This window comes from Elaeis guineensis, chromosome 1, assembly GCF_000442705.2.
Source record: "Elaeis guineensis isolate ETL-2024a chromosome 1, EG11, whole genome shotgun sequence".
NCBI lineage: Eukaryota > Viridiplantae > Streptophyta > Magnoliopsida > Arecales > Arecaceae > Elaeis > Elaeis guineensis.
This window is the reverse complement of record NC_025993.2, coordinates 30,807,463-30,835,205: the sequence shown is the minus strand read 5'-3', so window position 1 is coordinate 30,835,205 and position 27,743 is coordinate 30,807,463. Positions and strand designations below refer to the sequence as shown.

General features: G+C 37.9%; 2 protein-coding genes across 7 annotated transcripts in view; one reads left to right on the top strand and one right to left on the bottom strand.

Annotated features, from left to right (window-relative positions):
- LOC105032864 (uncharacterized) overlaps positions 1-5,594 on the top strand; it is a 32,726-nt gene extending 27,132 nt beyond the window's left edge. The window contains exons 10-13 of one of the 3 annotated variants that reach the window (XR_002163425.3): positions 133-235; positions 3,757-3,793; positions 3,873-4,012; positions 4,856-5,594. Coding sequence is in view for 2 of the 3 variants with exons in the window: in XM_010907443.4 (XP_010905745.1) it covers positions 133-235; positions 4,856-4,929 (177 nt within the window). In the remaining variant the exon portion in view is untranslated. The remainder of the gene's footprint in view (positions 1-132; positions 236-3,756; positions 3,794-3,872; positions 4,013-4,855) is intronic. The other 2 variants (XM_010907443.4, XM_010907444.4) reach the window with 2 other exon arrangements.
- Positions 5,595-7,886: 2,292 nt separating this feature from the next.
- Positions 7,887-27,743, bottom strand: part of LOC105032861 (uncharacterized) — a 35,403-nt gene continuing 15,546 nt past the window's right edge. The window contains exons 8-13 of one of the 4 annotated variants that reach the window (XR_012138706.1): positions 24,777-24,845; positions 24,515-24,616; positions 24,180-24,248; positions 21,649-21,705; positions 21,452-21,526; positions 7,887-8,262 (exon numbers count right to left, since the gene is read on the bottom strand). Coding sequence is in view for 3 of the 4 variants with exons in the window: in XM_073252207.1 (XP_073108308.1) it covers positions 8,234-8,262; positions 17,742-17,826; positions 21,649-21,705; positions 24,180-24,248; positions 24,515-24,616; positions 24,777-24,845 (411 nt within the window). In the remaining variant the exon portion in view is untranslated. Of the gene's footprint in view, positions 8,263-17,741; positions 17,827-21,451; positions 21,527-21,648; positions 21,706-24,179; positions 24,249-24,514; positions 24,617-24,776; positions 24,846-27,743 lie in introns of all 4 variants that reach the window. The other 3 variants (XM_073252207.1, XM_010907440.3, XM_010907441.2) reach the window with 3 other exon arrangements.

Genomic DNA, 27,743 nt, shown 5'->3' with positions numbered 1-27,743 from the left:
CTATGGCCTAGGAAGACAGTACTTTCCAGTCTGTGAGTAAAATTGATTATATTTTTTTTGAAAATCTCAGTAGTTCATGAGATCTTAACCTACAACATGTGTTTCTTATACACTTCTTTTATGGCGAGTTAGGTATTTGTTGCTAATCCAAATAAGCCACGTGAGATCATTGAACTCTTGGCAAACAATCATGCAGAATTGCTGATGCTACTTCACAGTCTGCCTACAAGCAGAAGTAAGTTTTGCTTTTGATCATGTTATCTATCCAAGACATTCAGGCAGGCACACATATAACTACATCTTTAATCAAAAAATTTAAATCAACTGATGGAAAATATGATAATGTGAATTAATAATAGTTTGGTGATCATATAACTGGAATCTGTATTAACAAGGTTGACAGCTGAAAAGTAAGCAATTAAATGGCTATTTATCAACTTCGCAAAGGAAAAAGGGAAAAAAGGGTTGGTTATAGATCCACATGGTCTTAATTAACATATAGTTTCTAGTTCAGGTCTTCCACTCTCTCTCCCCTCCATGGTAGTGAATGATGTTTGTTGTGCCCAATTTGGTCCACACTTGTTATACAGTGCTGGCATCTACACTGTCAGTAGATGTTTTAAAATAGTGAATCCTACTTTAAAAACTTCTAAAATTTTATGCTATATTGCTCCCTTTGTTTTTTCCTTAAAGTACCAACACTCTCTTCTTTTTTCTGTTTTTTTTTCTTTTTTTTCTTTTCTTTTTTTGGCCCAAGAAAATTTTCCAGATGTTTTTCCCTTTGAGTAACAACACTTGACATTTCACATTGGTATTGTTATAGGCTTATAGTTCTCTGATACTGGAAGGACCCAATATGAAGACACCCACCTGCACCCATTTATTAAAGTCCATGTAGCATAAACCTTTTGTTGATGAAAAGGAATATTTTGACATATTATCACATCACACTTATCTTTTCATATATGATGGTTATTTCTCGGGTTCACTGAACCGCCTCCAACTGAGTGGTTCAAGGTGTGCCAAACCGTATTGATGGCCTTACCGATATGATTCTACCATGAAAATTGGAACACCAATAGGAGGGAGAAGGAAAGAGATGAAAAGAGAGAGAGGGGGGCAGAGCAAAGGAGAGGGAGAGGGATAGAAACCCTCCAAAGGCTGTCAGAGGGCCGCTGCGCTCACTGGAGAGGGGAGGGAGAGGGAAGAGAGAGAGAGAGATGAGGAGGGAAGGAGAGGAAAGAGGAAAATAGAGCCTTTGAAGACCTGTCGAGGGGCAGAAGCCCATGTTTCATATTTTTTTTGGACATCGGGTGAAGTCAGCAACGGTATTACCGACTTCAGTTAACTCTTTTTATTTTGTCGACAAATAGTGAAGTTGGCAAAAAAATTTAAAATCACGATCGAATCAGGGGTGATTGCCCCTATTTTGATCGATGGAAGGTGGGGAGGATGATTTAAGCCTTTATAGCCCATCCGATGGCCATTGCCGGCCTCCCTGCTCTCTTCTCCTTCCTTTCCTCTCCCTCCCTCTCTCTTCTCTCTCTCTTCCTCTCTTCGATTTTCTCTCTATCGCTTTTTTTACCGTATTGGTTCAGGCCCAGTACAGAACAGTACAGGGGTATATACCGAACCATAGCACCAGCCAACCGGCACGGGTCCAGTTTTGACACAGCGAACCTTGGTTATTTCTGTTACTTGCAGTCTGAATGAAAACCAGCATTACTAAAACTTAAATAGGGAAACAATGCTTAGAGATATATTTTCTATATGTTTGGGTGTTGTAAGTGTTAGATGCATTGATATGTTTTGCACATTGTTGTGTAGCACATCAACTGGTGCACTGGTACATCAGTACCAACTGATGTTAAAAAATATGAACTTTGTGCTGGATTATGCCCCAAAATTATCATTTACAACTCTTTCTTCTGAATGATGGAGTGATTACATAAGGATTCTTTAAAACTAACATGGAGAATTCAAGCTCATCTCTGAAGAAAAGGAATAAAGAATTGAAGCATTCAGAGAATTTGACTCCAACAAGCTTAGTCATTTTCACCAACGAGGGTAGAATAGTTATCCCCTTTGAATAAGGATCATTGAACTGTATCTACAGTAGGATTTTTGGTGTGGAATGGGAAAGCATTAGTTGTATGCTGTGATAGGAGGCAAGATTGCCTATAAATTGTTTGAAAATATTGCTAGTTTACTGTCCGAAGTCATACACTAAAAGCTGATTCACTAATCTCTCTTCAACAAGATTGTCATTTAAATTCCAAAAGCACCAAGACTGAAAGGGCTTTATATAGCTAACTTAAAGGTGATTTGGATAAGACACATGGCAATTTTCATCTATTAGAGATGCATGGTATCAAGAGCTTGTCGCAGGTGCATTTTGTAGGCTTAGAATTGTGAAAGATCTGGACTGAGAGTATAATCATAATATGGAGGCAAGTATAGCAAAAAAAAAGTTTGCCTTCTCAGCCAAGCCACCACATTGAAATATTTACATACATTTAACCTTAAAAACCTTAATAAATTAGGCTTTATCCATCTTATTATACTTTTTTTTTTTTTAATGGGGGCATGAAATAAATTTCTTCTAAGGGCATGTCCATACATATAAAATATAAATGCTATAAGGTTCTATATTCTTTCTAGTGGAGTTTGCCCAATCAAATAGTCCCATTTGTTCTAGATATAGAAAGATATCATAGCATAACATGCACGTATTTTCCCCTGATCTGCAAGAAAGATAGACAGGTAGCATAGTTGCATCCATGTATTTTCACATACATATAAAATATAAATGCTATAAGGTTCTATATTCTTTCTAGTGGTCTGCCCAATCTAATGGTCCCATTCATTCTGGATATAGATAGATATCATAGCATAACATGCATATATTTTCCCCTGATCTTCCAAAAGATAGACAGGTAGCGTAGTTGCATACATGTATTTTCCCCTTGATCTGCCTAGTTTTCTCATCAAAAGCTGAACTGATTATAACAGCACAGTTGTGAGTCACATTGCTTTAATATGATCACATGTACCATTTGCCAACAATGGTTTCATAATGCAACTGGTGCATATGATGTTGCTAGGCAAGTTCAATGCACATTGGATTTATTAGTAGGCTTGAAAGATCAGTGGCATTGGGAGAATTTTTGCTCATCCAATCTTTTATATATTAAGGGTGGACGTCTTTTAAATATATGTGTGTGTACAATCTTTTATTAAAGTCTATATAGTCAATTTTGGGGTTTTGTTATGTAGGAGAGTTAGTAAAGCCAAATGTCTTGGAATACAACCATACATCATCAGCACCCTAGCTAGGAGATTCACATTGTTAAACAATAATAGATTTGTTGGAAGGAATCATTTGTCACAAGCTTTGTAGTTTTAACCAGACATCGTAGCCTTTTTATCATCTGTTTGAGATTACATATGCCTATTATACACTTTCCTGCATCTGTTGTTATATAAACCCAAACTCCTGAATGGCACTTGATCTGTTTGTCTCTGTAATGTCCACCTCCACTTTCCATAATTCTATGGATACTCTTCCCTTTAATAAACATGCCATCTTGATTTTAGTTCTTGCTCTCTAATAGAAGCAAGTAAACCAGCCAAAAATGAGAATGTGTATATCTAGTTATGACCGGCGAAAGAATGGCCCGTACCTATTCTAATACTACTCACTGGTACTCCTTTCTGTGTTCTTGTGTGCACTGCACGTGCTGCATTCTCATCCAGGAGAACCTGAAGCACCAAAACAGAAGAACGTTCTCAGGTATTTGGGTTAACAATAATATGTTATTGTGTCCGAGTTTTGGACTCTGCCTGACAAAATCAACGGATGCCCAAATCAGTGATCCGGTGTTTGGAATACAACCAAAAAGTCTTACAGGTCCAGCGTGTATCAAGGGTGTTAACATTGAATGGTGAAACGATCAGTACATACTGTGGATTTATTTATATGAAATAGAGAATGCCAAATGCTTGTTAAATGGTAAGAATATCCCTTGCTTTTCTTATTCCTTGCAAGTGAAACATGTGAATTCATCATGTCAATGACATGTATATTTTACCCTTTGCTGCTGCTTACAAGCATGCAAGCATCATATAAAATGCATGCTCTTGGGTAAGGAAGCCAATTGATCAGTATCCGCTATTAAATACACCCCTTTTCATATTTTTATACTTCCATAACAAGAAAGTGCATCTTTTGGAAAGCAGTGTAGTAGTCACTGAAACATCTTCACTGTTCCCTCTGAAAAACAACTTAAACATTTTTAAATTCCCGTTTTGTCATCATACTTGGTGTCTTTCCTTGAAGTTACGAGTTAACCTCAACAAGAATATAATATCTTCTTCAGTAATTACATTCATCATGCTTCTCTCCACCTAAATATCACTTAAGAGAGAAAAATCAAAGTACTGTGATTTAAGTGGAAAATGTAATAATCAATCTGCAGATATGAAAAGAATTTAATACGGAATTTCTAATCTTGGACACTTTACTGGTGAGGGATCACAACCATCAATGGGTACTTTTTACTCAACAATTCACACATGCTCTATTTATGGTAAACTTTCAGCTTTACACTTCAAATAAATGAAATGACAACCCAGAACCTGAGAAAACCCCATCTTAGACCACCCATAAATAATCCACATATGTAATGAAGGTAATCATGTCCATGCAGTTGCTTTCACTATGGGTAGTAAATGGAGGTGTGTAGATTAATCTGATTTGCCAAAAAGTGAGCTATCAGAGGGTGCTTCCTGCTTCTTTTTCCTTTTTTTTTTTTAAAAAAAAAAACTTACATCTGATTTTCCTTTGGTTCTGTAGGCGAAGACGAGCAGCTTGAAGAGGAGAGAGATTTAGTAATCAAGGAGATTGAAAGACTTTCACATCGATCATAGGCAGCCACTTAGTGATGTGTTTTTGTATTTAGACATTTTCCTGGTTTGTTTCTCAAATTTCATGATTGGCATTATGATACTTCTTCCTGAAAGCATTTATGTCAAATTAAGCCTCCTCTAAGAAAAATGGTCAGTTGATAGGGGATTTGTAAGTTTAATCTGAGTGTGGTAACCATCAGTCCCTAGATGGGATGTAACAGTGAGTAGTCCTTTTTTTTTTTTTTATGTGGGGGGATTGGTTTGGGTTGGGGGGGGTGGGTGTGGGAACCAAAAGTAAGGGAGAATATAAATATTTATGATTGAGACCTCAGTAGTGCTATAGTGGCATGCAACATAGATGCTGCATTATAGATCATCTCTCGAGCCTGGAAAATGCAAGCGGGCTGCTTCGTCTTATTGGCAGTGTAGAGACAAAATGTAATTCAAGAACCAGAACCCTATGGATCAGGTTGTATTAGGATATCATCTGAAAGTATGAAGCCTTGTCTTATTTGGGAATGGTACAAATTCCCAGCAATTAATTTTGGCCTTGGGACAGTATAGGTGGAAACATCACCAGTTCTCTCCCTGATTGTTACTAAGCTTTTTCATAAATGATGTCTCCCTCCTGCTTCCCTACCCCATGCCCTGATTAAAATTGAACTTTCAACACTTCTATTCTGTCATGTTTTCCTGTCATTTGTCTCAGTAAATGCTTCTAATGTTCCAATTACCTTTTAGTTTCTTTTTCTGATGGTCTGACATGGTATGCTTCTTTTCTAGATCTCCGCTAGTTTCTGCATTAGCAATAGATCAACTGACTTGTACTGTTGTACATGCCACCCATAATGAAATAAACCAACAAGATTGCCCCATGAAGTTTTTGTTTGCAGCATGATATTTCTTTTTTTTTTTTCTTTTTTTTTCTTTTTTTTTTTGAGCCTTTAGGTCCTTCAGATTATTTCAGTCTGTGCAACCGGGCAGCCCTCCCATATTTCTCCATTCCAAAACTTATGGAGGCAGGATTTGCAATAAGTGGGTGCTTCCACCAAGCTACCCAGGACCTTTTATGTCTATTATGTTACATGTGGTTGGAACCGTTTTTCACAGAGAACTCTGGAGTATGAACACTTGGCTTCCAAGACTTCTGTCAGTAAACAGAAGAAATTCTTGTTTCCTAAAAGATTATCTGCATATGATTAGCATGGATTCTGGAGATTTAATCCAGGTCTCTGTATATTTTTTGGCACAGGAACATGCTATCTAGAAGAGAGATGGTATTAATATTCTGTCAGTTTACACAGCTTGGAATATCACATTTGTCAACAACTAAGCACACGAGTCCCGCTAGCACAAGCAGACCATGATGTCACCTGTCCCTGGGTTGGTCCTCATGAACTTTGTTCCGAAGGACGTAACGGCAAATCTTGTTAAGATTTTTGTCTGTCGTGTGAAGGAAAAAAAAAACAAAGAGAGAGAGAGAGAAAAGGAGGATAAATTATGTGGCCAATCACACAGGTTTAATATTATGGGATTCTAGGATATTATTTCTGATCCACTGTTAAGTTTGTGGTTGCTGGTGCTCACGGATGTATTTGTACTCATTTGGTCCAACTTTCCCGGTTTACCGAAAAAAAGAAACAGAGATAAAAAATGAAGCTCGTATTCTTGATATATTTTCTTCAAACAGAGATATTCTTAAAATGGAAAATTCTTGAAAATTCGAAACATAAGCTATGGCTGAGCTTAGGCAGCTGGTAAAATCTCAAGGAGGTGCTTCAAGATTTTTAGAATATTGCAACGCTGAAAGCATTTATGATGTGATGAAGCCATTTGGATGGTACGGCGGGGCTTTACAGTGGACTGTTGATGATCGGTTGAATTATCAGTGTGTTTACCTATATTCTTGGCCCTAAACCATCTCTAACCTGGAACTTGTCAAAGAAACCTTTAACACTAAAATATATAGAGCTCTATATCAACTATAATGGTGTTATATGACCATCTTATAAAATGTCATATGGTCGTCAAATTTATTTTCTTAAGGGTAATGGAAAATATCGTCATATTTTAAGATTTTTAAAGCACATGGGTTTGTTACATTGCTCGTGACTGAGAAAAGCTGAAACAAAGCATCTATTCAAACATTTTGTATGAACCATCCCCATAGAACTATAGCGATATCTTCTAAATAAAACCAATTTGGATGATGCAGAACTCCAAAAACCCTTATGGAGCAAAAAGAATCATGTGATAACACATCAGACAAGCAATCAATCCAAGCCAGCAGGAGGAATAAAACTAACCAAGTACATGAGAAAGTTAATAATTTATTAGGTCATTCATTTCCAAGACTTGAAGAACGTGCAGCAGTAGGTTGGACTTCACACTACTGATGAAATATTTTGTGAAGGGTTTCCTCCTCTTCTTCTTCCTCTCCTGTTGGAGGGGCGTAATGCAGCCGGCACAATTACACTGCCTTTGCACATATACAACCACCGGCATCAGAAAGTACAATATCACTCAGCAGGTCAGCCACCGATGATGCTGTCCCAAATCACTCAACCGGTATGGTTTAAAAGAGAAGGGTTTCCTCTTCAAGGTTTCACCTGGATCAAGTTAGTTTTTACTTGGAGAAATGGAGAACCTCTTGCACTTTATTACAGAAACACACAACATGTTTTGAACAAGGTATTGCCCAGTGGTCCCACTCCTTCGCTTAACAAGCAGACGTTCTGGATTCAAGCCTGTGATGGTGCATTGCCAATTACTTCATCTTTGGTAGTTGTACCATCCGGTGGATCACCCTCTCGGGAAATAACTAAAAACTTAAAGTACTGTATCCTTGAACTATTAACATGTTGTCAGACGCATCTCTTGATTGGGAGACAAAAAGCACAGATAAATACATAAGAAAATAAGCGAATGCATCCTGAAAAGCTGATTCCAAACAAATAATTTCAGCCATTCTCTGTTCATGTGTATTCTGAACCAAGAGGGACCTCATACTCTCCTCTGTATTGATTGAAGCATTAAGAAAATTATGTGCTCAAACAACTTTACAAGATAAATCCTGGTCCTCCAAATCCGTCAAAATGGAACAGGGAGGTATTATGTGTGTTAAATAGGAGCTCGTCTCCATCAAAAAAGACTCAATAACCTGCTATAATTTCTTCCCTATTGGAAACAAAAGATGAATTCAAAGAAAAAGGATGAGAGATGATAAGTTCTTCCATCCGGCATACATGTGAAAGGTCTTCATACAGCCTATACTGAAAGCCGTGCACAAAGACGCCAGTCAGCCCCAGGGTGAAAGAGTGATCTCTCAAAAACCCAGATATCTTTTACAAGTACCTAAAAGACAACGTATGCGAAAAGAAACAAAAATCAGTTACTGTCATTATCTACAACCCAAATATTAGTATCATTATGGTAACTCCCAGAAGAAACACATCATTTTTAGAAATATGATGCAGAGACAAGTATGAGTAGCGTAGAGCAGTTATCTTCACAATGCCCATATAACAATAGATTTTCCTACAGATTTTGTTCTACCTGCTAACTAGGAACATGAAAAAATGTTCTCGATCATGTGGATGCAAAAGTCATTGAAACAAGTTAGGCTGTGTTTGGATGCCAAATAGCTAACCACCCCCTGAATATATTTAACCATGTGTATCCATCCCCTAAGAAGCTAACTAGAATAAGTTATTTGCTGTTTGGTTGGCACTCCCATACTTAGTGGATTATAATTGTGGCAAAAGTGAAAAGTAAAGAGAGAATTAATATCTGGCTGATTAACTTTATTTTCACCCTCCCCCCGAAATAAAGTTACCCAGGTCAACATCTTTTTGAACCTTTGACAGAATAAAGTTATCCACCACTTTTTGAGTGGTGTTTGGCTGGAATAAATCAACCTTGTCCACTACTTAACCAGCATCCCCAAACACAGCCTTGGTGTCCAGCTGCAAATTTTTGGCTATTACACATTAAGATGGAGTAGTTGCAAGGCACGCATGGAGTCTGCCATGTGCATATGACAAAACTGAAATGGTACTCTCTAGATCGTCATAGAAGAGCTTAGTAAAGGCATTAATTAGGAAAGAGTGACAATTGTGAATAAGATTATTCCCTCAAGTTCACTGAAGGCTAAGAAAATCCAAGTAAATAGGGGATCCAATTTGAGACAGTGTGTAAGACCCGGCCGTTAGAGGCCCAGTCTAATTAGATGGCCTAGTCCACTTGACCAGCCCAAGCTAGACACAACCCGCAATGGGGTAAAATAATAACATAACTTGGCATGTGCGCTGCACATGCAAGGAGAAGAGACGCACTCCCAATGGAAGCCGCTGCATTCTGTGACTTTATGTAGGAGTCCGGTTACTAGGGAGCTTCAGGAGCTCAAGACTCCTAGCATGCAAGGAGAAGAGGCGCACTCCCAATGAGAGTCGCCTTCTTCTCCAACTTCATGTAGGAGTCCAGTTACTAGGGAGCTTCGGAAGCTCAAGACTCCCTAAATCTGACTCTATTTAAGCCTAACCCAGCTTCCTTTTGATCTCCAACACGAATTTTAGGCCTCCAAATCAGAAAATTGCTGGGTTCTTCTTCTTCCGAATGCCATTCACCACCACCATAGCCAAACAGCTGGAAACCAGGTAACAACCTATCAATCATCTAACTAGTTCTCCCTCCCATTCTGCCTATCTCTTGGATCTTGATTTTCGGTCAGCTAAATGCTGGATATTTGCTAGACAAGGCAGATACACTATTTCCCCTGTTCTTGGAATTCTGGCCTTATTTTTTCTTTTTCTGGCTGTCTTTGCTACCGACACTCATTGCCAAGGCCTTGGTCCAATCCCTAGCGACAGCTTGTAACCATGGTTGGAGCCCTAGCCATTGGATGCCACGGAGTTTTTTCAGTTTAGGGATGAAGCCATGTTTTGGTCAATCTTTTTCGGTTGATTCCTCACTGCTGACCATCTGTTGTCACCGACTACCATTCATGGCATCTGACCATCGGTCCATCAGCCAGCAATCACTCCATGACTCTTCCCTTCCTCTATTGAAAAGAGAGAGGATATGTTCTCTCTCTTTTCTCTCTTCCCACTCTCTTCTCTTTATATATGGTTTCTCTCTCTACTGCCTCTCTAGGATTTTGTCAGAACCCAGAGACAGGCCTCTCCTTAATGACCCTGATGAAGGGGGTTCTAACCCACGGATGCTGGGCAGCATGTGCCGGCCTCCACCTTGGATCTTATCGGACACTACTAGATTTGATTACTCTTAATTTTTATTGAGCCACCTATATCCTAATCCAACCATAATCAGATGAAATCATCTTGATCAAATGATCAGGATGTCACGCACTCTCAATTGGCTAGCATTGTAAGTGTTGGAACTTAGAATTTTTATTCTTAAAACAATCATGGCTAAATTTCTGATAAAAATATAATTTTTGAATATTAGGCTCTAAGGGAGATTTTCAGAATTAAGAGATTTGTCAATTGCTTGTACTCACCAGATAAGTAATGTAACCCTTTTTTCTTGATTTATTAGCAAATTATAAAATATTTTCTGGATAAAACTATTTATGATTTATGAACTTGATGCATGGTGTTTTATTATTGAATATCTTTTTTTGGAAAAATATATGATTTATAATCAAATATATTGATTTCAATATGGGTTTATGCTCAAATGATTTCAATACCTATGGTTTTATATATTTTCTAAATTAGAACATGAAACTTTTTTTTTTGAGAAAAAGAGTTTTGATTCGAGATGAATTTGGATTAACAGCCTGATTATATATTGATATCCTGCTAATGGGGTTATACGTTGATATATTGATACCCTATCAGTGGCAGTTATATGCTGGTACATCAATATCCTGTCAGTGGGACTCATTGGCATATTGATACCCTAACATAGGGGTTATGCATTGGTATAGATACCCTACCAGTGAAGGTTATACATTGATACTCTGACTATTTCTGAACTTATTATCTAGCCTAATTATAGAGTATAAGTGTGGTCATAATTTATGACTGATAAGATGAACTAGTTATTTTGAAAGAAATTAGATTTATGAACGAAATTTGAATGTTGAGAAAGATTGGGTTCACTTGCAATGTTTTGATAATACTACATATCTAGTTTTAGTTGTTGAAATGATGTGTTTCACATGCTTATTTTCAGTAAAATTATTATTCTTTTACTGTCTGATTTATCTAGTTAAAAGTGTTCATTGCTTCTTAGGTTGTCTAGCTCATTACTTGATATTTTACTATTTTTATAAATCTTGAGAACTAAGATGACACGAGGATATACTTGGGAGAATGATTAGGAGCAGGGTTTTGGTTTCTTTATTTTTATATGATGGTTTATTAAAATTTGATATAAGACCATTGAATATTTTTGGAATCTTGTGATATATTAACTTTAGATTTTTAGATTTTAGATTTATTTGATTGTTATTCCGCTGCTTACTTTATGATATTGTACTGAGATGCCTTGCATACTTGTGGAGAAAGTTTCCAATGAGTATGTGGCAGTTGCCACAACCACAACCATCAATTTCAAATCAAGGGCGTGACATATAGCATCCCAGAATGGAGACCTATTGAAGTAGAAATGTAGTATAAAAATAAAAGTCTTTCTTAAGAGGAATAATAAATGATACATAATATACTGACATTATTGCAAAGTCAATACATATTTTGTTGTAAGCCTAGCAAGTGTAACATATATTGCACTTGACACATGGTCAGCACAAACTTGCTTAAACTTACAAGTGCCATGAACTATAGAAACTTGCTTATTGATTTGAAATAAGTAATATTTTCAAAACCTTCCCAACTTTCTTTGCATCAAAAGAGAGTTTGCCCAGTGACTAAAGACCAAAAATTCAAATAGAAACTCAAATTATGAAGTAAGATCTTTTTTCTGAGGCTTTTACATTCTTTTATATTTGCTAGTACTTTGTTGTTTATCAGAAAAATAGGCTTGAATAATCAAAAATCCAGAATTCTTTAGCGCGCACACACACAATAAACCAAGCAAATCAACCAACTTAACGAAAAAATTGAATTCTTTAAATCCTTTTAGAACTATTAGAAAAAATAAACTTATTTTCTAGCATCAACAAAATTTTCTAGACATCTAAAACAAAAAAGAAAAAGGAAGCATTGTTCGCATTAAATATATTCAAAATAAGAAAATTGCCACCATCTAAATGTGCATGAATTGCCAGGTAAAATATATGCTATGAATTACGAAATACTTATATCTAAGGAGAAAGAAGCAAAATTAGAAAGTAGATTCTACCATTAATATCCGATGATACACTAGCAATTAACATTACCGACTCATTAAGTATTACAAAAATTTAGTTTCACATTTGATTGTAAACTTGTGATTTGGCAAACATAGGAATATGTGGTGGTATGGATCTAGATCACTTGAGGATACCATAACAAAATGCAAAGTGCTTTTAGGGAATTCTATAAGTGCATGCTACATAACTGACACAACTTGAGTTGCACTTGGCATACATGGCTTTGGTGAATGCACATAAAGGAAGGTGGAAAATGGTTGCAGTCCCACTAGGACTTGAAATGTCCTGGTTGAATACTTGGGCTAGTTAAAAGGTGCCAAGACATCTTATAGTGTGGTAAGCATGCAGATAGTCATGTTAAAAGTACTGAGTATCATATGTAACTTCTTTTTTTTCCCTTTTTCTTTCATTCGTAAAAAGAGCCTTGTAGGAAAAATGGGCTAAAGAACCGAGCAGTTCATGCCAAACAAAAGGGATCTGAATACGTGTAAACACGGTTTGAGGGGAAAACAAGCAAACTGCATATGGAAATGATCCAACCATTCTATGATTGAGCAATTCAGGCATACTGTCTTCAATTCGGCCCCGAACTAGCTGGTTCCAGGGCATTACCAAGTGATACTGCCCTTTTTCAGGACACCCTTTAGCGGCTTTTTCCTCCCATTCATCTTCTCTTTGGCTGGAAACAGCAGCAGGGAGGGAGCAAGGTGGGAGGCTTGCAATATAGGTCTTTTTCACTACAAATCAATGATTTTGGGATCACATAATCAAAGGACTTAACATATGTGGCTTCTTCTCTCCCTCTTCTTGGACTTTTTTTCAAAAAAGTGGTCCAAAATCCCTATATAATACCTAGGGGAGACTACACAAAAGAAATTGTTAAAATATGATGCAATGCTTGGATCGGGATCTAAAGCATGAATCTCAACTCTGACAATATGCATTTTAGGGTTTTGGGAATAATCTCAAGACCTCACCCAAGAATTTGTTGAGTTGAAAAATTAGTTGATCAAATGGTGCTAGCTCGTGTTGATTTTTGGATATGATCTAGTTAATGGTTTATTCTCCAAACTTAATGGATTATCTTTTTGGCCATTATTTATTTTAAAAATTAACTTTGGTCTAAAAAAATATTTTAAAATAATAAGTATAACATTTGGAAAAAAATTTGATAGCTTGTTTGCGCTTGTGATATGAACATGCTACCAAATTTTCACAAATAATGGGTTCAATTTGGGTGTGCTCAAAGTCTACCCAAGACTAGGTCCAAAATTAAATAAATTTAAAATAACCAACAAGAATACTTCCATTTAAGTTGAATTCACTCAACTTGGGCTTAGAATTGAGTTGAATGATTTTATTTAAACTCATATTCCTATTATACATAATATGATATATAATCAAAGTGATTTCTCACTAATATATTATTGGTATTTTTTTCAATATTATTGAAACCACAGGTGCCAATACCAATACTAACGCCACATACTCACCAAAACATATTCAAAAGCACTTAAACATAAAAAAAGTATTCTCTAGAAATTCATTTATGATAAAACAAAATCTGAGAAAACAGACAAAACAGAAAAATTATCCTGGCATGGTATTGGGATGCAGGATTGTCCCAGGAATCAGGATGGTACCATCCCAATCCCTAAAGACCCAATGAAACACCAGCATAGGTATCCATACCCGGTATTTCAATCTTTGAATCAAATACTTATTCCTAGGCAAACTCCTTTTGAGCTATAGTTTTCAATACCTCACCATTATCAATTCAAACCACTTACATTCAAAGGGCCGTTAATGTTCCCCATTAACTTTCAATCATAAGTTCACAACAATGATCAAGAATGCACATAGAGGATAAGGCCAAACCCAAATAGTTGTGCAGAACTTGACTGTTATTATTATATCTAGTCAAAGTTATTTGGTTTATTTTTGGCAATTGTTTTTCTCCCTAAGCAAGTATACTTTGGTTAAAGATGAAAGATTGGCATGTTATGAGAATAGGTCAAAAGGGAGATAACAATTATATTACTTAAGAATAGTGAGTGCCAACCTGACTCAAACCGAGCGATTCAGCCCGTGCCAAACTAAGCCGACACCAAGTCGAAATGGTTCAATGGGTCAGGTTGGTTCGATTATAAAACACCTCCCCCACCCTCGGCTTGATTTAAGCCCCCGCAGACTCGATCATCCCACCCCCCCGCCACCCCGCCCGTGCGCAGGGAATTTGAGGAATTCGATGGTGCTAGACACTGATCACTCCCTCTAGGTCATCTTGACAAGAACAAAAATAGAGAGATGGTTTGGGATGCCAAAATTGTCTCTCTCCTTTGGGATCAGAGAGTTTCTTTATATAGATCTTTAATAGAGAAAAATATAGTAATACAGCCTATACCAACAACTATACAAAACAGGATAATCAATAATATATTACAGCCCCAAAGATAGTAATACAAACTATAAAAATACAGCCTATATTTAGATTCCTGCTGATTGCTAAATATATTCCTATTGATTGCTATATTTAGATCCCTGCTGATAAGGTATTCTTGAATTTTGCATATATATTTAGATCCATGCTGATAAGGTATTCTTGGATTGTGCTATATTTAGATTCTTGCTGATTGCTATCCCTGCTGATAAGGTATTCTTGGATTTTGCATATATATTTAGATCCCTGCTGATAAGGTATTCTTGGATTGTGCTATATTTAGATTCTTGCTGATTGCTAAATATATTCCTACTGATACTCCTCAAATTGATGTTGGAGAATCTTGCAGCATCAATTTGCTACTGATAAACTTATGTCGATCAAAGGAGAAAGCCTTCGTGAAAATATCAGCGCTCTGATCTTTGGAGGGCAAGTAGAGAAGAGTAATAATTTTTCTCTCAAGAACATCACGAATATAGTGACAATCAATTTCAATATGTTTTGTGCGTTCATGTAAGACTGAATTCTCAGCAATTCGAATGGCACTAGTATTGTCAGCATATAGGGGAGTGGGTTCATTGCAAGGAAAACACAATTCCAAGAGTAATCCTCTCAACCAGGTGACTTCAGAACATGCAGCAGACATTGCGCGATATTCAGCTTCAGTGGATGACCTAGAAATCCGATCTTGCTTCTTGCATTTCCATGAAATCAAGCACTGTCCTAAAAAGACACACCAACCAGTAATAGATCTCCTAGTGTTGGGGCAAGCTCCCCAATCGGCATCAGCATATGCAGACAAAGACAGAGAGGTTCCAGAAGAAAAGAACAGTCCTCGGTTAGGAGTACTCTTGAGGTAGCGGAGAATATGATGAACAACAGCAAGATGTGTATGCCTAGGAGCAGTCATAAATTGACTCACATTATTCACAGCATAAGCAATGTCTGGACGAGTAAAACTGAGATAAATGAGGCTCCCAACAAGTTTGCGATAATAGGTAGGATCATCAAGTAGATTGCCAGCATCACTCCGAAGTTTGAGATTTACTTCCATAGGTGTGGCAACAGTGGGACTGTTTTGAAGCTGAGCAAGAGATATTAGATCATGCAAATATTTCTGTTGAGTCAAATGTATGCCTTTTTTTGGTGCGATAGGCTTCAACACCTAAAAAGCAATTAAAATACCCAAAGTCTTTCATCTGAAATGACCGATGCAGCGTATCTTTGATGTGCTGTATTCCAAGAGTATCATCACCTGAGATCAATATATCATCAACATACACTACAATAAGAGTAAAGACCATGAGGGGACCTTTGCAAGAAAAGGGATGAATCTTGTTTGCTCTGCTGAAATCCCGCCTTCTGAATGGTATGTCGCAGCTTAGTAAACCATGCCCGTGGTGCTTGTTTGAGCCCATAAAGTGATCTCCTCAATCGACAAATCAAGTCTTGTGATGGCAAAGGCAATCTTGGAGGAGGTTTCATAAAAACTTCCTCATGTAGATCTCCATTCAAGAAAGCATTCTTGACGTCCATTTGAAATATAGATCAAGATTTTGATGCAGCTAATGCAACAAGAGTTCGAACAGTTGTCATTTTAGCCACAGGGGCAAAAATGTCTTGATAATCAATTCCATATTCTTGACGATTCCCCAAAGCGACCAATCGAGCCTTGTAGCGTTCCAAGGATCCATCGAATTTCATTTTGACAGTGTAAATCCATTTACATCCTATGGGCTTGATGCCTGAAGGACAGAAAATGAGATCCCATGTGTTGGTTTTGACCAAAGCATCTAACTCCTCTGCCATAGCCTGTTGCCAACACTCATGCTTCACAGCCTGAGTATGTATTGGGGATGGGAATTGTGGACAAAGTGGAGAGAAAGGATGTTTCTGTGGAAGTGGATGGAAAGCCATAGCGGTCAGGTGGACGAGTGGGGCGAGTGGATCTCCTAGGATTAGGAGGTTCCGGATCAGGGTCAATAGCAGGATTAAGAGGTTCAGCTTGACCAGCACCTGGTGCTGTGGGTGTATCCCTTCGCTTGTAGACCATCCCTTGTTTGAATTTGCTGGAGAAATCTGCCTCATGAGTTGTGTCAAATAAATGTATAATGGAGGAAGAGACTTGAGAAGATAATGATGGACGGTGAGAATAGAAAAAATATTTATCAAACAATACGACATTTCGAAACACTCGAATGCGTTGACTGTGAGGATCATAACATCGGAACCCCTTTTGATTCACCGCATAACCCAAGAATACACAGCGAGCAGCTTGAGCAGAAATTTTATGACATTCAAGTGGAGGAAGGTGAACAAAACAAAGACAACCAAAGGGATGAAGACTTCTATAATTTGGTTGTTCTTTAAAAAGTTTAAAATAGGGACTGACATTCTCTAATTTTTTCGAGATCTGACGATTGATTAAAAACACAGCAGTCCTTACAGCCTCATCCCAAAACGTTGGAGGCACTGCAGCATCAAGAAGCAAAGTGCGAGCGACATCAAGGATGTGTCTATGTTTTCTCTCAGCAACACCATTTTGCTGAGTATAGGGGCAAGATCGTTGAGAGATTATTCCTTTGTCTTGAAGAAATAATTGAAACTGATTTAATATATACTCTCCCCTTGAATCTGATCGTAGGGTTTGTATATGTTTGTCAAAATGAGTTTCAACCATCGACACAAAGGCTTTGAAATAAGACAACACATCAGATTTTGCACGCAAGAAGTAGATCCAAGTGAACCTACTAAAGTCATCAATGAATGTGACAACATATTTGTAACCCGAAGAGGATATAATTGGAGCCAAACCCTAGACATCAGAATGTATAAGTTCAAAGGATGATTGCGATACACGATTGCTCAAAAAAAATGGAAGAGTTTTGCTCTTCCCTTGGCAACAACTAAAACAAGAACATTGCTCTGGAATTTCAGATTTATTACAAATCAAACCTTTCTTGAACATTAACAACAATTTATTTGAATTTGGATGTCCTAATCTACGATGCCAAAGTAGCTATTTATTGGACACAACTTCATAAGATGCAGACAAACCAGAGGGTTGCGGGAATATGTGATCCACAGTGAAAAGACGCCCATGCTTACTCCCTTTCCCGATCACTGTCCCTGAGTTCAGGTCCTGAATAATGCAGTCAGAAAGAGAGAAGGTTACATTGCAATGATTGTCTACAAGCTGTCCAACTGAAAGAAGGTTAGTGGACAATTGTGGAACAAAATAAACATCAGAAACATTAAAGTTTTTGGATTGAATTCTACCCATTACCATAATAGGTAAATTTTTTCCATCAGCAATGTGAACTTTAGATTAACCATGGTAAGGAGATATTGAACAAAGGATTTGTGAAGAGGATGTCATATGATTGGAGGCTCCAGAATCTAACAACCAGGGCCTAGAAGTATTTTTATCTGAAATTTTCATGGCAGACAAGGCAGACTGAATCATAGCTTGAATTGATTCAGTAGTGATTGAGTGATTACCAGCAGGTGTGGCAAGAGGAGAAGATTCTTCAGCTAAACCAACTGTGGTGTGGTATGCCTTTCCTCTGTTCTGAGGTCTTCGTCTACATTCAGTCAAGATGTGGCCTCCCTTCCTACAATACCTGCAGAATTTCTCCTTACAATCTCGAATAATGTGTCCATATTTTTGGCATGAATAGCATTGTAACTGCTGGGTATCTTTAGCTCTAGATTGCTCCCTAGAAAGAAAGGCAAGATCTGAATTGTTTACAGCCTTAGAATTATTGGCAGTTCCTTGTGAGAGAAGCCGTTGTTCTTCACGAAGAACCTCCTAAAAGCACTCATCTAGATCAGGTACAGATTTTCGATTCATCAAAGTCCCTCTAACAGTCTTAACTGAGGAAATGATCTCTCATATTTTTGGCTTGCAAAGTTTGAATTATCACCAAAGTTTCCGTAGGAACAATTTCATATATGATAGAGTTGTATTCCAACCACAAGTTCATAGAACCAGAATAGTATTCCTGAACAGTCTTTGTCCCCTGAGTATATTCACCAATCTCAATCCCAATATTGTATTTCCTAGAATCATTGTCTTGATGATATAACTTCTTTAAAAAGCTCCATATGCTTGCAGCAGTGGTGTGTGCCCGCAGATTTATTCCAATTTGAGGTTCAACAAAACTCACAATCTAACTCATCACTTTTGCATTGTTTTTCTGTCATTGTTTTACTTCTTTTTCATTTCCTTTATCTTCCCTAGGCTAGCCTTCACTTCCATCAACAAAACCCCAAAGTTCTTGACCCATAATAAAACATCTTAAATGAAACTCCCACAAAAAATAGTTTTTCCCATTAAAACATACAGGAATTACAACAGTTTTGGCGTTGGTATCCATCAGGAACAGAGATTTCGAAAGTTAGAGAGATCAAAACAGAAATATGCAACGAACCTGACAGAAGTTTCTCAAAAAAATACCAGAATTCAGATTCCCACGATCTCACGATGCTGCAGAAGAATCCTTGAATGAGGGCAGTGGACTCCAGAAAGCCCTCTAGATGAGGACGGTAGTTTCAAAAGCCCTTTGCTCTGATACCATGACAAGAACAAGAATAGAGAGATGGTTTGGGATGCCAAAATTGTCTCTCCCCTTTGGGATCAGAGTCTCTTTATATAGATCTTTAATAGAGAAAAATATAGTAATACAGCCTATACCAACAACTATACAAAACAGGATAATCAATAATATATTACAGTCCCAAAGATAGTAATACAAACTATAAAAATACAGCCTATATTTAGATTCCTGCTGATTGCTAAATATATTCCTACTGATTGCTATATTTAGATCCCTGCTGATAAGGTATTCTTGGATTTTGCATATATATTTAGATCCCTGCTGATAAGGTATTCTTGAATTGTGCTATATTTAGATTCTTGCTGATTGTTATCCCTGCTGATAAGGTATTCTTGGATTTTGCATATATATTTAGATCCCTGCTGATAAGGTATTTTTGGATTGTGCTATATTTAGATTCTTGCTGATTGCTAAATATATTCCTACTGATACATCTCACATTTGCTTCACCAAGGTTAGGGTTTAGCACCTAGCCCTCCCCCTCCCTCCGTCTCTCTATCTTGCTCCATGAGGGTTAGGTTTAGGGTTAGGGTTTAGCCCTCGATCATCCTCCTTCCTCTCCCTCTCCTTCCCTCTCTTTCTCGCACCTTTTCTCCCTCTTGCCCCCCTTCTCCTATTTTTGATACACCATACTAAACCGATCACCAAATGATACGACCTATAGTACCAATTTGGCAAACCTTGCTTGAGAACTCACGGTCCATAGATGTGAGTTCAAAAACACAAGACTAATTCATCATTTTTTTGAACAATGGCTTAAGGAGATGTAGCAATTAAACATTTCAATCAGTGTTCGCCAAACCGTCCTAAACCAGATGGTTCAAGCCATGCTGAACCATACCGACAGGATACCGATTTGATTGCGACATACAAAACAGCACAGCTCGGAGGGGGGGAGAAGAAAGAGAGGAAAAGAGAGAGGGGAAAGAAGGAGAGGGAGAGGGAGAGGGAGAGGAAGAGAGGGCCTCTGGCGGCCGTCGTAGGCTATCCAAGCTCTTGCCAAGCTTAATAAGGGCAGAAGGAGGGAAGGAGAGAGAGGGAGAGACGCTTATCGGATCATCGAAGGCCCTCGTAAGCCTTTGCTCGAACAACGACACCGCTGCGACCTCTCCGACAGTCAGCAAGCCAGGACCGATGGAGGCTGAGGGCGATCAAGGCCGGAGGAAGGCCTCCGCCCTCCTCCAGTTTGAAACAGGGGTTCGCTCCTGTTTCATTTTTTTTGGTTTTTATTAGACGAAGTCGGCAACATAGTTGCCGACTTCACCGTATTTTTCCCTTTTTCATAACCCTCCTCCAATTTGAAATAGAGATTCGCCTCCATTTTGTATTTTTTTTTTATTTTTATCAGAACCCTCCTCCAGTTTGAAATAGAAGTTCGCCCCTGTTTCGTTTTTTTTTTTTTTTTTTTATTGGGCAAAGTCGGCAACGCACCATATTTTTTCTTTTTTCGTCAACTGAAATTATAAAAAAAGAACAAATACGGTGAAGTCGGCAACTGCATTGCCGACTTCCCCTGATAAAAATCAAAAAAATATAAAACGGAGGCGAACCCCTATTTCAAACTGGAGGGCCCAAACTAGAAGGCGGATCCTCCGTTCTTGACCGCCCTCAGCCTCCCTCGGTGCTAGCTCGCAGGCCGTCGGAGAGGTCACAGCGGCTTCGCCGTTTGTCCAGAGGCCTCCAAGAGCCTTCGATAATCCAACAAGCATCTCCCCCTCTCTCTCCTTCCCTCCCTCCGCCCTTACCGAGCTTAGCAAGAGCTTGGATGGCACCGGAGGCTCTCTTCCTCTCCCTCTCCTTCTCTCCCCCCTCTCTCCTTCTTTCTTTCTTCTCCCTCTCCCCTTCTCTATCCTGTCGATTCGGCCCAACATGGACTGGTAAGGACCCATACCGAACCATACTATTGGCTAGCCGGCACAAGGTCCGATTCTGATTCGATGGTCCTTGATTTCAATACTTTCTCTACATATCATGCATATATGCAGCAAATATCATTTCTAAGAATTTTCACTTAAAAGGCATAAAATACCATAATAAATGAAAAGATGGAAAACTAAGTTGTTATTTTCAACAACCTAAGAATAACGTATGTCATATGTAATAGCAAAGTACTAAAGGATAACAAGATAACTATATTGATGGTCTGACCTTCTAACAGGTAAAGAAATAAGCAACTTTATCCAATACTGACGTCTTCTTCCAATTTAGCAAAAGAGGAACTTACTATATTAAGAGAAAAAGAACAAAAACAATGTATACTACAATTCAGCAATCTCTCTAACAAGCATAATGTACTAGGAAACATATTGATCATGAAATAAGTCGGTATGAAGAAATTAATATACCTCTTTTGTTTTATCTCCAGACACAACAGCACCCTTTGAATCATAGGATTCAAATTTCTAAAAGGAAAAAGAGAATGAAAGAGGTCAACAAAACTGAAATACAAAACATAACATATATCACATGAAGAAGGGCTAAACCTCCTAGGAACAGAGAGAGGGAGAGAGAGAGAGAGAAGATAGCCAACAATAAATTCCAAGGTGAAGGAACAGAAGATGTTAAAATGTCATGACTTATGAATCTGGAAATGGAGAGGTTAACTAAATAATATTTCAACTATTGTTCAAAGGGGATCATTTACCTACAAAGACAGCACCTTAGCATGCCGAAGGTTTTATATAATAAAAAATTACATTGCTTGATACACAGGTATGGTTTTCAGTGGCAGATATGTATTATATAGTCTGGAATGCTCTGAACTCCCAACTCCAACAGAGTTATTTATTTTAAAAAAAAAAGAAAAAAAGAAAAAGAAAGAATAAGAAGAAAAGAAAAGAAAAGAATTGGAGGCAATTATGTAAATTATCAATATTTATGAGTACACTGCAAAGAGATTGTTATGTTTCCAGCAAAAATGAGCCAAGAGTTGCATCAATCAATAAAACATTGATCACACCCAAAACTAAAACTTGACACTTGATCTGCAAGAGAGAACACATTGTCATATACACAATTGATCCTTCAAGATGCAAAGCAAAATGGACCCTGTATGAATGTGATCCAATTTTTATTAATAATTCCCTAGTATTTATACATAGCATATGCTTTTGTACGTATGCTAAGCAGAAGGTACAACATGGGTGGCAAGAGAACAACCAATAGATTATTTAATATTTGATCTGTAGGATCAAAAAATTCTAATTCAAATAAAAGTCAGGGTTCCATCCTCCAAACTTGGAAAAATGGCTAAAATTCAAAAGTTAGGTGCGAGATTCTGTCTAGTAGTAAATAAAGGCATGACACATACACCACAGCAGGTGAAGGATTCCTCCTCAAGACTTGGAAGAATCCTACAAGAACTGACATTGATATGGGTGTCCCTGTGTTTTTAGAAAAGGAACCTGGCCTAGGTCAAAGAGTTTTAAAAGGACAAGTCTAGAATCGTAGCATTGGAATGGCACAAGTGCTTCCGAGTTGCTACTAGCAAGGCAATATCCAAAAAAGATCATGATAGTTTTGACATGATATGTTAATACAAGAGAAAGAATATCGAAATACCTTGCTTAGCTAGTCATTTTCTTACTAGTCAACAAGTACCACAACAGTAGGGACTTGGGACTTTTAGCACAATGTTATAGAGGTTTCATTTGTCAAGCTTAGTCAATAATTAAGGACTAGAGTGTCAATGCACATGATGTTGTACCCTATGATAATTTCTCAGGCAGCTTATAGGCCAATGCATGCCTCTGTACCATCTATGATGATCCAATATGCTGCATAATAGTCTATTAGTGTGTATTGTTTCAATAGAAACTGTACAGCCCAATATATAGCATTATGGGCTTCTACCCTTCTTTCTCATTTCAAGTATGGACCAAAACATTCTAAACAATCATATTTCAGTTCCAAGCTATAACTCAGCCCTAAAATTGCACAAAATTATCATCTCATGTCCAAATGCTAGAAATCAAGGCAACCAATAACTCATGAGATTCTCATCAAGGGTTCAGATAATGGTACCTGTACCCATATTGTTATATATTAATATGGCACGGACCAATGCAATATGGTGCCATAACAATATAATATGGCACGGACCAATGCAATATGGTGCCATAACAATATATGGTATGTCTCTTGGTACTGGAAAAACCTAGATATGCTGTCTCGATATTGGACCGCATACCAGTGCCATTTTCTTACTCCGTCAATACGTCCAGGTTGGCGTACCAAGTAAATATGCCTCCCATACAATGTATCGGTACTGAATCGGTGCGGAATGGTATGCCATGTACCATCCAATTCAGTATGATATGGCATACCCTGGGAACAATGAAAATAAGGTGTAGTTTTTTTTCCTTTTTTTTTTCTTTTTTTTTTTTTTGTGGGTGTGTTGACATAGCCCAGTCCTTAAGGGGCATTTGTTACTAGTACCTTGCTGGTTTAATAAGGTATGTCCACCATGGGCCAGTTCTCATTGGTAGTTAAATCCTTGATTCCCATGGTACTACTAGTGGATGAGTTTCACAGGTATTTCTCATAGAATTAATACTGGCATGACACCTAAAATCTGTTCAGTGATGCATACCATGCCAACACTTTGCATGCACTGGAATGGAAATATAGAATATTCCATAAAATAATTTGCAGTTAGCATGGCAAGAGTAACCAAATTGTTCGATATTAACCACAAGGAAGTGATCTAAATTCTTGCCTCATAAAATAAGCAAAGAGTATTAACTTAAATATACAATTCAATTAAAAGAACAAAGTCAAAGAAAATACTATAAACTTCCATCATGATGGGGGCAAAAACACACTAGCATCACTCTTCTGTATAGTAAACAATGTTCAAGGCCCAAGGAGATCAAACCTGCTTAGTAACAAATTCGATTGTAAGCTGTATGAAAGCTTTGTCAAGATCATTTTTGTCTAAAGCAATCTGCAAAGGAAACATTATTCAACTTATTGAGATGAAATGGCATCAAGTCGATCCCAATATTGACAACATTTTCTTTAACATGCCGAATAAGCACTCAACAGATAGCATTTACTGGAAGCTGTCATACAATCATGGTTTTATGTAACTTTGTAAAATTTTAGTTCAATATCGTGTCAGCAATTCTAATGTACTTGTCAGCCACTACTCCACAGGCAAGGAACCAGTTGATCATAACATGCATTTTAAAATCTAAAACTCCATCTTACCATTCGAGCCCGCAATGTCCGGATGCTGACTACTGGTTCAACCAATTCCCAGTATATAGAACTCCACATAGATTCCCTTCGTTTTAGTTCATTCTTGAGTGTCTTTAACCAAAATAGCAATAGCAAGATGTTACATATACAATCAGAAACATGATTATAATTTTCTCCAAGTGAATTACTGCTTATAAGATAAAGGAAGCAAACCAAAATCTTCTATGATATGTTAAAATAAAGAACTTGATTATGAGAGAGAAAATCTTACAGAATACATTTTCTCGGTAACAACTTTTCTTAAAGATGAGGTATTTCCATCTGATATTAGAGTATTAATCTGCAATGAGGTGGAAAACGAGATAGAAACATAAAATATAAATGTGTCTGAGCATGGAAGCATATAGAGGACATCATAGTATTTTATTTAGCAATATAAACCCAGAAAAATGAAATACTAGAATACAGTCTTAGAAATACATTATAAACTAGAATACATCCTGCACGATGCACGATGCATGAGATACGATCTTTCTCCTTTTTCCAACCATTCTTGAAATGCAATTTAGCCATGTAACACATTATAATAAATAGAAGGTTTCAACAATCCAATTTCTTGCACATTAAGCAATGAAGTGAATGAACTTTAATGATTGCTGAACAGAAATTCCCATAATTAATATTGATGTTCATATTGGCAAATAGAGAACTCTGCACAAACTAAGCCTCCATGCAGAAACTCCTGTTATTAATACTGGCATCATTAACATCGGCCCCACAATGCATGGGTACGTTTTTTTTTTCTCCTTTTCGGAACTATTTTTGAAATGCAATTTGATAATTAAAAAATCATAATAAATATGAGGGTTCAATAGCTAAATTTCTGTTGTGCATTAAGTGATGAACTTTAATGAGGGTCGAGCACATTAATACCGCCATCATTAATATATGTTGCATATAAAGCAATGAACTTTAATAATGGTTGAGCATACAAATATCATCCATATGGTGAATGAAGAGCTCTGCACAAGCTAAGCCTCCATTTTACATACATAGAGTAGATTAGAATCCAAAACTTAGTATGCACGTCCAAGTTACTAAGAAAATTTGATATGAATTTTCATGGCAATACTTCAAGAAAGATGTTTCAGAAAGTGTGTCGTAAGCCATATAGAAAACAAAACCAACACCAATGAAGAGTGTCCAAAGAGTAAATCATGCTAAACATGAAGTATTGCTGATATGTTTTGCAGAAAAATTTTGGGAGCATTAACACCACCACTCCAGATCCAAAGCCCATTTCAAAAGGAAAGAGATTATTTTAGCTGAAGAAGGGAATGGAGAGCTTTGCTGTTGAAGTACCAATTTTGAAGGGAGGAGACTAGGAGGCAGCCAAGCCTCTTTCAGTAAATGGAGTTTGGCAAGTCAAAACCCCTCAAAAGATGGAGTCGAACTTGCCATGGGAGAGAGTGGGATGCCAGATAACTATTTGGAAGAGGAGGTTGAAGGTGGTGATCGGGTAAGCCCCTCGGGTGGTTGGTCTTGGGCCAATATTTCTTTTGATGGAGGAGGGGATAGCACTACTTAAAGTCTTGGGCCAATATCGCTCAAGGGAAGCATCCTAGATAGGTGATGCAAAATATTTCTAATAAGAAAATCAGGAAGCTTAGGTCAAAATTCAAGATCGTGGTTGCCATCCTTAAGGAGGAGCTAAAGGAGTCTTGTTGAGACATGAGGTTGTCTTTGGTCTGGGGGATGTTGCTAGGGACACCTCTAAGCCAAGAGTTCCTAGCTAAGGCCAAAAGAGGTGGAAACTTAGGTAGGAGCTCTTAGCTAAGGCCAGGAGAGATTGTTCCAACGACCAAAGATCAGTACCTTCATAAAGAAGAAGCTAGAGGAATCCTATTAAGAATAGCGGCTATCTCTGGTAGTAAGGTTGTAAGGATGCTTCTAAGACATAAGCTCTTAGAAAATCCCATGAAAGAAAGGTGGAAACTTGGATGGGAGTTTGAAACTATTCCAATGGCTCAGATCATTACTCATTACATTTTCAAAAAGGCAAAAAGGATATTATGAAGGTTTCTACCATGGGGCCTTGGATGATGGCTAACTAGTGCCGGCACTACAGCCATGAAAATTGTTGCGGTCAAGAGTCAAGGGGTCAGATGGCTCGAATGGTTGGATTGACTCCGCACCCGCATATGTGAAGTATTGTCTGTTTTGGCTTTGACCATCTTTGGGCTTTAGCAGACCTTGACCATTTGGAGCCTCATGGTTCTGTCCTTTAAAAGGTGCCTCATGTGGGAGAGAAGGTTTCAATCCATATAAGTCGTACCCCCTTTTAACTCACAATCGATGTGGGACTAAAGATGCTGCCCCCCTCTAAAAAAAATATTAGCCCCCTCAATCAAAAGGGAGTGTGTGCGTGGGCAAGAGGCGTTCCCACAGATAGCACGGTGCCAATGTTGTGGTCCAGGGTTAAGGGCTCGAATGGCTCGGATGGTTGGATTGACTCCGTGCCCACATACATGAGGTACTGTCCATTTTGGCTCTAACCATTTTTGGGCTTCAATGGACCTTGGCCATTTGGAGCCTCACTGTTTTGCCCTTTAAGAGATGCCTCATGTGGGAGAGAAGATTCTAATCCATATAAGCCATACTCCCTTTTGACTCATAACTGATGTGGGACTAAAGATGCCATCCCCCTACTGCAGAAACCTAATTTCAAAGCTCTGTAGGTGCTCATAGCACCTAGATCAAATTGCTATGTCGATCAGGCTCCATGACCTCCCGTTTAGAAGCTGGAGACAAACACGATTCTCAAGATAGTCAACATTGCTAGTAAGCCGGTATGGCTCAATATTGGATGGGATCAAGTAATGAAAGGAGTTATATAAGGGTCTAGATCAAGTTTATCTATCTGCACTACTAGTTCTCGAAGTCAACATTGAGGATGACCCTCTAAGTTGGCTAGGATCCTGCAACAAAAACATCCCATTTTGCTACTATACCTATGGTAAAGTGGGTTATCTTGAGGATGAGAGCTCATATAAGAAGAAAAAGATCATGGAACAACCATGAGAGCAAAAGAAGATCCATTGATGGTGGAAAATCAAACCTCCATGCAGCACTGTGATCAACTTGCAAAAGTCTTGGTGTATAAGGGTGGGTATGAGTCTAAATTGCAGAAGGAGTTTGATGCCGAAGAGTCAAATGTTGGGAAGACATCATCAATGGG